The sequence below is a fragment of the Nesoenas mayeri genome (assembly GCF_963082525.1).
Source record: "Nesoenas mayeri genome assembly, chromosome: 9".
NCBI classification, from domain to species: Eukaryota; Metazoa; Chordata; class Aves; order Columbiformes; family Columbidae; genus Nesoenas; species Nesoenas mayeri.
Window position 1 is genome coordinate 6,515,682 of NC_137557.1, and position 10,573 is coordinate 6,526,254.

Consider the following 10,573-nt stretch of genomic DNA (forward strand, 5'->3'; position numbering starts at 1 on the left):
GGTTGTTGTGGTAGTAGGTTATGGGAACTGTTTAGGTTATCAGCCCCCAACACATAAGTAAGCTGTGAAACTCCTAGCCATGTTGTGGGTGCTCAGTGTTTGTCAGAATTCAAAAAGTGATCAGGAAATCAGAAATATCCACTTGAGGGTAAGTAGGGAGAAGTCAGGCTCTGCTTCAGAGAGTCCCTAAGTCAGAAATCCCTGGAGGTTGGAAGCAAATCCTAAGGAATCGCTGTGTTTTGCTTGCCCTGTTTTCATGCTTTGGCTTGAGTTGTTGGCAACTGTTGGAAATTAAGCAAGCTGTGACTTGTTGAGGCAAACACTCCATACCTGTGCATATTCAGAAGGTGTCATAGCAAATGCCTTACAAGTGGCACAATTTTCCATCAGTACCTGCAGGTACGCTGCATTCCTTCCTTGGCGATACAGAGAACATCATGGATGCAGACTGAGATGATGTGATCTGCTTATGCAAAGCGAAATGGTAAATTTGCCAGGTTATTTCTCCAAAGAGAAAATCACTGACCTTGTTTTTTCTGGCATACCAGCTACTGTTATAATGATGATGATAGTGACAGCAACCAGACAGAAAGGCCAGCAATAATTCTTTCCTGCCCATTATTACAAGGCATAAAGCAAAATCCAGTCTAAAACCAATGCTCGTCTGGCTGTGCTCTCTTCACAAATATGTGAGGCAGTTCTCATACAGCTTGAAATTCAGAACTTTTCATACCAACCTTTTCAAAACTGATCCTTTTGATCTTCTGATATGAACCTGCGTAATTCTGTGTTTGTATCTTACTAGTGATTTACAGCCTAGAGATAACGTCCAATAGCAAATATGTGAGTGTAGAAGTAACCTCTCTGAGCTCCTGGGTGATTCATCTCCTGACAATACAGTTTGGCTGCACATGTAAGGGCTGGATCTTGCCCTGAGAATATTGGCTCAAAGAAGCAATAACAATGCGGTCAGTCAAAGCACTACTTTCCATGGGAATTTTGTTGCATGAGGAAGCAGAAGAACTTTAGCCTTCCTGTGTTTGTCAACATGATCTGCCTTCCAGCAACTTTTTATATTTCTGGCCCATTAGACTTTTTTTTCCTTCCCTTCCCTCGCCTCATTGTTTCTGTCTGTCTTAATCCTAATCATTATTATAATCACAGACTTTCTACTTCATCCAAGATTCAAATGCTGGTTAATAACATTATTCAATAACTCAAGATGTGTCAAGCAGGAGTAGTAGGTGAAGTTTGCTTTCCTAAAGTCCAATGAAATGACCCAAATCATTGCCACAGATTTATTGTTTGCATATGCGGGTTGCACTCTCCATTCATGGCATGTGTCTTGAAGGGGCTGGGTTTGAAAGGGTAAGTTGCACAGCTGGTGTGTCTCACAGCCAGCCATCTGAAGTGGAATTATCTTACTGTTTCTGTAAGTAACTGCAAGGGTTACTGAGGGCTGAAATGAGATGAATCATTTGATGGACCCCACTTAAAAGGTGGGGGTTTTTTTTGGCTCCAGCACGTTTGAAGCAGGCTGGTATGTGAAACCTGTGTGACAAGGATCATGGCCTGAGAGCTGGCATTTCACAGTCATTATCTCAAGCATCCTGAGCCAGAGACAAATGAACAGTTTAAGTCATCCTGAGCTCCTGTCCTTGTGATGCTTTCATTGCAGACACTGCTTTGTTCTCTCTGCAAACTCAACAGTAGTTGCTGTGGTAGGAGAGGGAGATCAAGATTTTCTTACAAGGCAGATAAAGATCCTTTATGGGAGCTGTAATGGCAGAGCAGTTACGGGGTCTCTGTGTAGCCCCAGGAGTTTGAGCTTCAGCTTTGCACTGAACATTGTGGAGGTTGTCTCTAATCAACTCAGCTGCAAAAGGTCATTCAGACTGGGCAGTCCAGAGGCTCACGTGCTGTTGGCTACAGAAGCTGCAGTGTCTCAGATACACCCACCTGATGGGCCATCTCTGATCATTTATCAGAGCTGCTGAGAGAAGCCTCTGGTTTGTGTTCTCACACTATACTAAAGACTTGACCCAGGCCCTGTAGCATTATCATTCTCTTTGTTGACTATGTTGTGCTTATCTAGAAGGAATGAAAAGAAAGTATTTAAAGCTTCTAAGTAGCAGCAGCTTCCAACCCAGCTGACCTTTGTAAATGTCCTGCTGGGATGGTGCTCACATCTGTTTCGTGTGTTTTATTTGCAGAACACGCTGGAACAATGCAGCGTCTGTGCAAAGCCCATCATGGAAAGGATCCTTCGAGCCACCGGGAAGGCCTACCATCCCCACTGCTTCACCTGTGTGATGTGCCACCGCAGCCTGGATGGGATCCCCTTCACTGTGGATGCTGGTGGGAACATCCACTGCATCGAGGATTTCCATAAGTATGGCCCAAGCTGCTCTCAGTGGCTTTGCTTTCTCTTTTGTCCCTAGAAATCCTCCTTTTTTTTTTCCTGAATGTGTGAAAAGATCTGAACCCTCAGCCACTTCCTCCTAGGGCTCTTAAATAGCAGGCAGAGCTTTGCTCCAAGCAGGCACACAAGATAAATTGGTTAGGGGCCAGCGCTACTTAATCTTGGTTTTGCTTAGAGCGGAACTTATGGATAACCTCTGTTCCTCCTTTTTAAATGCTCTGCACCCCCCCACATTCCCCTGCGCTCAGCACATGCAGATTCCTCCTTGCTGCCTGTACCTTCAGTTCCACATCAACATCTGACCCCTTTTCCACCGAGCAATTAAGGGAGGTTCTGTACTATTGAACTCTGCAGGTGTTTGCTGACCAGCTAGAGGGATCTAGGTGGCCACAGGATGCTCACAGCTCCTCTTGTTTCGAGCTCCTAATGAGCTTTTTTAAAGCTGCTAAAAATACAGTGCTGGTAATAATTTATAGTGAAACTGCTATTTAAAGCAAGTTGAAAGGTATAGTTGCAAGTAGTTTCTGTCACTGCCACTCTACCACCCCCACCATCACAACTAATCGAGGGAAGACAGGTAGATATAATCAGAGCACAAATGTTTCCCCTGTATAGAAGAGATAGACATGTTACACCCTTCAATTAAAAGAGGAAATCAATACTGACAAATGTGAGTTTACATCTCAACCATTTATCTCTTAATTTCTAAGGGGGTAGACTTAATTAGAGCCTTGTGACATCAGTGTGTGGGCCTGAAAGCTCAAAGAAGCAGGTTGGCTCGACAGAAAGGGAAGCAGCCATGATCAACTAGCATGTTAAAATTCAACATGAGGATGTTCCCTGTAGCTCAGGTAGGCTGGCTTAATTGGCAGCTGCTGTGTCTCCTTGCTTTTCTGTGCCAGCAGTTGTGTGTAAGGCAAAATTTGGTCCTGAACACAGGCCCAACAGAAGGCTTATGCACCACTCAGGCTCCTGAAGGGTTTCCTTCACACCCACTTAGGATTTGGAGATTGCTTCTCCAAACCCTGCAGACCAAGGGCTCACAAGCCTTCAGGAGGAAGGTTGGGAGCAAGAGCTGATGTCCCCTGTTAAAGTCTTTTGACAGTGACTGGATGTGGACCTCAGGGTGCTGAGAGTGAGAAGTGGGAGGCTGTCAATGTAAGGAAAGGACACAGAATCATTGAGTGAAAGACTGAGGGGAAGATGACGGGAATAATACAAGACCACACGTTTAGCAGCACTTCAGCCAGCCCTATTTTAATTGATCAGGGATGACATGTCCTTCTGGTCTGGACATCAAGTGCTCCACATCTTGTACATCCTCTTGATAACAAAACTGTACCTGATACTCACACTGTCATGTAGCTACTCCCTGAGCACATCCACATCCCCTGAAATCTGCAGGAGTCGTCTCTGGATCCTGGGAGTTAATATTTGGCTCATAATGAATTACCCACTGTGGCCTGGACAGAGAAATGTTGAACTGTTTTTAAGCACCACATTTGAACTAAATGGCACAAGGAAGCGCCTGCATGAAGCAGCATATAATTAACTGCGATTACAGCTCCGGTCGTATCATGATCCATTTAAGTTATTTTTCAGAGTGCTCACTATAGCTACTGTTTAATTCATTTTTTCCTTAGATCGCAGTTACAGAGACATCTTTCATCTGCTGCCAGTGAAATTAATATTTTTCTTTATTCCTAGTACAGATAGAATTTTTTTTAAGTATTTTTTTCTATGCTAGTTAATTCTGAGGTGGTTAATGTGACAGGCTGGGTGGCAGAGTCAATCTTTCCTGTGTGTTTCAGAAGAGAAGGACTTTTGATCACCTCGTGTTCTAACGTTTGCCATAAGTGTTGTCCTGTGCTGCTCCATAGCCCGTGATCCTGGCTCTCATTACATGACTGTAGATTCTGTAGGTGCAAGTTTGGTTTTTTTGTGAGTAGAATTTGTAACCAGGGAATTAGCATCCATAGGTTTTGAACCAAACCAGCAAATAATTCACCAGGGGTTAAATGTTCTCAAGCATCTCCCCACCTGCCTGGGAGCAGAGATCACCATTTCTCATGGGCAACAGGGGGGAGCAAGACCAGAGCTAATACAGAACATATGTGAATTAGCCAGAAGGGCATACAGTGGGCAATATATGGGGAAAAAGTCTGTGCTCTTCCTGATCCCTGAGATGACCAGGCCAGTCTGTTCACACAATGAGTGATTGTCACTGCAGAACTCTGTCTTGGGCTCACTGTGGAAGAGAGAGCGTTGCACTTGTCACTGCACCCAGACCTGTTCGCTTTCAAGCCACTAATGAATAACTGAGAGTTGGCTTTAGCTACAAAATGCAGCAAGTCAGAATTGCCATGATGCTTCTTGTTTGAGAGTGAACACAGCCAGGAGTGTGCTCAGGTGTGCATTAGTGAGAAAGATTTAAAGTCTAAAGTGGATGGGATAAACTTCAACAAATTAATGTAGTGTAAAGCAAATCTTTTTAACATCTCTATTAAGGCTTTTTGCCTATTTGTTCCAATCTCCAAATTTTAATATCTTGGTATTTTTTTCAAGAGATTTTCAAGATTTTCAAGAGATTTCAAGTCTTGAAGCAGATTCTGGTCATCTTTCTAACTTTAGGATTTGCATGGACTTTTCTTAGAGCTAGGCTGGGGATTGAGCCTGAGGGTTGCACAAGTGCATAGATGTCACAATCATGGGTCATTCAACAGGCACTTTGTTAATTAGGGCGGGCAAAAAATGCTTTGCTGCCTGTCAGATATTCTTGAAGTCCTCACTTAATAGTCTGCAAAATGCTCTTTAATATCCTGCAAGCCTGAAATTGTGTTGTAAGACTAAAGTGCTCCTTCCTGTCTTCTTTCCAAGGAGGCAGCTGTGCAGAGCTGCAAACCATGACACATGTGTACATACTTTGTACAAATACACACGTTTCTGGCTTGCTGGTGCAGTTAACAAAAACTTTCAGCCTGAGTTTAACTGGGACTGCCTCTTCTTTCTTCAGGAAATTTGCACCGAGATGTTCAGTGTGTAAGGAGCCTATCATGCCGGCCCCGGGACAAGAGGAGACTGTACGCATTGTCGCCTTGGATCGTGACTTCCATGTCCAGTGCTACCGGTGTGAGGTTCGTACTCTAATCACGTGAAGGACAGAGAGCAAAGGTTGACTTAATTTAATCGCCGCCTCAAGTTATACACACGACAGATATACCCTGTTGTAACACTGGCTCTACAATCAAATTATTTCATTGACTTCAGCATGCAAGGAATTTTTCCTCATTTGTATCAGTGCAAATGAGAAGAAAAATCAGGTCCCTTGTTTGTAACAGGTTCATTAGGAGAGCAAGAGAATGTGACTCAGGTAATTAGGGCTTAACATTTGAGAACATCATAAATTATAGTTTGGACACAAATGTTTTTCATCTTTATGTTCTTAAAATGAAAGCTAATGCAAGTTAGAATTTGAGCAAGATTGTACAGGAAACTCAACATATGGCTCTGGGTTGAAGAATTTTAATGGACACGTAAACATGATCATTCTTGTTTTGTGCAATGCTTTTTGTGCTACTTTCCTGTTCAGTTTCATTATGTACTTTGTATAATTTTGATGGTAAGAATCTGAAGACAGAGGAGAAAAATCACCTTAAAGCAATTAACATGTGGGAACAGCTGTGTTAGGAAACTTCCAAAATTCTTCATTGCAAGTGTTGCTTGTTGGATAATACATCAGCCAGATGGCAGGGTGAGAAAATGAGACCAAATGTATTTCTTATCATAGTTGCAGGTTTTAATAAATTTAAATTGAAAGAAGGATGGACTAAGGCTTAAAGGTCTAGGCTGAGACTTGAGCCATCTGCTTCACTTCTCAATCTGACTTTTGCTTCCAGAGTGCATGTCAGCCCATTACTTAGTCCCAGTTTTGTAAAGACTCCGGTCCATTCCTACACTAAACTTTGTAGATCCTAGTTTGTCATGCAGCATATCCACATGTTGACTGCTGAGATACCTCAGCTTCACACACTTGAATGTCAGGGATAATTCCCAGCTTTCCTAGCTGCTATACTTAGCCTTGCACACTTAGAGCTGAGGTCTCTGGAGCAGGATTTGGGCCTTTTAGTGGGACTTCCATGTGCCTGTCTCAGTGACATTGTTCTTTCAGCCACACTCTTTTTTGGGCCAATTGCAGTGCAAACACAGGTGACAATTCTCGTAAGGGGAGACAGGCGGGGAGTTTGCTTAGCTGTCACCTATGGAATGGATGCTATAGCTTTGTGGCATTAACTTTTCTGTAGGAGATTACCTGCGGTCAGATATTGGTACCAAACTTCCTTCTCAGTGATGCTTCTTTTTTATCCTTTTTTTTGCATTAATAAATATGTGCTTAAGTTTGATGTTTTCTCCAGTGTTAAAGACCTTTCCTTCCTCAGAAATGTGAAGAGAATAATCTCTTTATTTTGAATTGGATTAAATTCAGCAGAGAGCTTGGGAACCTATCTTTTCTGCAGCATTGTCTCTTATCAGGAAATGGCTTAATCATGAAAGACATCACGTACCTCAGCTTCATGCTTTACGCTGACTCATGCAGAATGCTGTTATATGGTGGAGAGAGACTAATAGATTCTTCAGCTGATCTCGTTCTTCCTTCTTATTTACTTTGCTCTTTCTGTTTGCCTATTTCCTAGGACTGTGGTGGCCTCCTGTCTGAAGGGGACAATCAGGGCTGTTACCCTCTGGACGGGCACATCCTTTGCAAGACCTGCAACTCTGCTCGGATCCAGGCTCTGACTGCCAAGGCCAGCACTGATCTCTGAGTATCAACTGTGACCCTCCCCAGGATGCCCGTTGGGGGATATTGCACAAGCTTTGCATGATTTCTTTCCAGCCTAGGGTCTGAATCTCTGTTCTTTAAAAAAAATAAATAAAATGTAGAACTGGAAGGTCTTGGAACAAGAGGGTAGTTTGAGAGGCCGTGTTCAGACCGCCCGTGACAGGCACCTGATTTAGATGTGGCTTTTCAGGAGGGCAGCAAGTCGGGCGACCTGCTTTCTCTGCAGCTCATGGAGATAAGTGGTCACAGCATCTAAGTTACCTGCCTGTAGAAGGAGGTCTGAACATGGTCCTTAACTATATTTTTGTGTTTGATTCCTGTTTCTTAAGAAGTTCATGAAGGTAGAAGGTGAAAGATGCCTGAGCTGGTTCCTCCTCCCAAGTTATTTTGGTAACCTGGCCAGCTCTCATTGAAGCCGTGGGGGAGCTTCCCTTTGACTTCAATAGGATCTGGATCACCAGCAGAAACAGCTCCACTGCCCTAGAAGGTGTTGAGAGCAGACCCAGTGCTCTTCTCATCACTAAACAAACAATGCAACTTCAACCATACTGTACCTAAGAGTGTAGGTGTGACCTTGTATCCTTAGGACACAGATTTGTTATCTGTACCTTTTTTCTTAAGCCCTTACTTGTCTCCATTCCCTTCCAGTTCAATAGGGTTTTTTTCTTTTTCTTATGAAGTTATATTTTGCTGTTGCATAAATTTATTCAGTAGTGATGCTTCCAGTTCACAATGTATGAGCAATCACAGAAAGATGTGAGCTTGCACACACTACACACACACACACTACACATACACACACAATGTGCTTTTGATTTACCAGAGGTATAAGCCAATCGTGTCTGTTGAGAAGGTCTTTTAAGGATGCGAGGCTAGAAACACATTTTTTAAATCCCAGTGGTTTAGAAAAAATTAAAAAAGAACTACATGGAACTGCTGTGCAAAGTGATGCTCAGAAAAATCTTATGCCACTCTCTCACACCCCGATCTAGTGGGACCACTGGCAGTGTTGCTTTCTGGGTAGATGTTTAAGCAAAGATCTGGAGTTCTCATTAAAAAAATTAAGGCTCTTATTTCAACAGTGGCAAAAAGAATCCTCCTAAAACATGCTGTTGTTCAGTTTTTATCTTAAGCTAAAGAAAGTATTAAACCCTTTTCTATGCCATTCCAAAAAGTAAGCATTTTTTTTTTCCCTATTTCATTTTCATCCCAGCCACTTTTAACTTCACTTTGGTGAAATGTCATTGCAGAAGAGTGCTGGGCCAGCAGCAGTGTTTTCATCTTCTGTGCAGAATTAATACATATGCCAAGGTAAATGGTTATCTGTGTCCAGCTGTTTTTTTCTCATATTGATGGGGTTTTGAGTTTGGTTAATTAAAAAAAAAAGTAAAAAAAATTAGAAATTCACAGCATTCTGAGCAGCTATAATATTCTTGTTCATGAAACCCATAATAACTAAGGTGCAAATTACATAGTGAGGGAGTAATTTTCATATCACTGAATTGACATTAATATCTTATTTGCAGATGTAATCAAAGAAAATACTTTTCTTTGCACTTAAGAAATTAAGCAGCAGAACTGAAACAGTTGCAGGCTGATTGACCATATAAGTGACAAACTAGCACTTTTCAAGAGTAAGTGATAAGAATTTTTTTCATGCACCCACTGAAAAGCAATAAGAATGTGGTGCTTTCATCTTGATTCACTATAGCAGAAGCCTGATATAATTATATCCACTAATGCTAAAAAGAAAATAAAAGTTAGATGAGCTAGACCGATAGGAAGCAAAGACAGAAGATTGAGATACTCACTGCAGCTCCTGCAAACGGTGCATTTCCTTTCAGTTTAGCACTAACCTTTACAGAATAGCACTGTGAAATTTAATAGCTTTAGCTGTATACAGTAAATTCAAATACAGAAATACCAGTCTGAAACCTCTGTTTCTTACATGGTTTATATGTTGGCAAACTCCACCGGTGTCAGGGAAGATTCCCAAAATTCACAGCTCAAAATGAATCCTTCTTTGTAGAAGGGTGGCATCATTAAGCAAAAGAAATCGTTCTCCACCGTCGTGGCTGTGCTAAAGCAATTTGCCTTTTTATACTAAATTTCTGCCCTGGCCTTCAAGAATTTTACTGCCTCAGACATAAACAGATTTTTTCGCACCGTGACTCCTGCCAGGTTCCATCTGGGCTCCTGCTCCCTGGACTGTGGCACGTAAGATACTTCTGAGCTCACTTCTTTACATGCGGTCTGCACCACCACCGGTCAGAAAACCCTGCAACTATTGAACTAACCCTACAAAAATGTGGGAGGTCAGAGCTGAACACCACTGTATCCCTGTGGAGGATTTTACATTTCTGCAAGCACAGGGGAGGACTCGATGCACTCAGGTTGCAGAATAAGCCATTCATCAGGCAGCAAACGTAGCTCTGACCTTCCTTACTCTTGTTAGTGTTAAATCAAGTGGCTGATGTGACTCTCCTGAGGAAGACTGGGATAACTGATGGAAATGAGCTATTGTGCAGAATATGGCGTAGACTAAGGAGGACTGAAGTCCAGAGCCTTTGGGCTTTTTATAGCCCTGCCATAGCCTGGACTAGGAGCAAGTCATATGGCTTCTTGTCTTCTGCTCTCTGAACAAGAGGGCTTCTTTCCAATTTCCCAGGGACGTTATGGGAATTAAGCTAATCACAGATTGGCCCAAACTACTGATTTTTTGGAGTTCTGTCTTCTCTTTCCAGAAAAGTTTGCTGGTATGTAGGCTTGGGATTCCAGCCCATTTCAAAGCTGAGGGCCAGCCAGGAGATCTAGATCTGAATCCTCTGTGTTATTAGGGTGCTGTGGTGAGTTGGGCTGGCGTGCAGAGAGGTGAGAGCCAAACTTTTCAAGCATTAAATACTCCATGGGTGGAAGATGTTTGAGAAAGAATGAGCGGTGTTGATATTTGAGGTACTGTGGCTAATTTCTGGACCTGACACATCTGGGCACAGGTACTATAAAGCATTTGTTTTCAGCCCTGAAACACCAGAGCCATCTGCCTGTCAGAAGGAGTGAGCATCTAAAACACTCTCTTACTGTAATGCTTGTGATTTTGGCTTCTAAAATAGTTGTAGCTGTATTCAGAAGATATTGCATAAATGTATATACATCACAGAGGCTCTCATCACCTGCGTGCGTATGGAAATCTCCTCTCTGATGCTTCAGGGTTTAATTAGGAAATGCTTGTGGACTTATCTCAATTGCACTGCAATTAAGAACCACTGGGATATTGCTTCATCACAATATTTATCATATATTTATAATGTATCCTG

At 42.4% G+C, this 10,573-nt stretch overlaps 1 protein-coding gene across 1 annotated transcript in view; it reads left to right on the forward strand.

The window, feature by feature from the left end:
• LPP (LIM domain containing preferred translocation partner in lipoma) overlaps positions 1 to 7,242 on the forward strand; it is a gene marked incomplete at its 3' end in the record, with an annotated part of 228,428 nt that extends 221,186 nt beyond the window's left edge. The window contains exons 8-10 of the mRNA XM_080349381.1: positions 2,214 to 2,392; positions 5,436 to 5,556; positions 7,114 to 7,242. Of these exons, the coding sequence (XP_080205507.1) occupies positions 2,214 to 2,392; positions 5,436 to 5,556; positions 7,114 to 7,242 (429 nt within the window). The remainder of the gene's footprint in view (positions 1 to 2,213; positions 2,393 to 5,435; positions 5,557 to 7,113) is intronic.
• Positions 7,243 to 10,573: the final 3,331 nt, after the last annotated feature.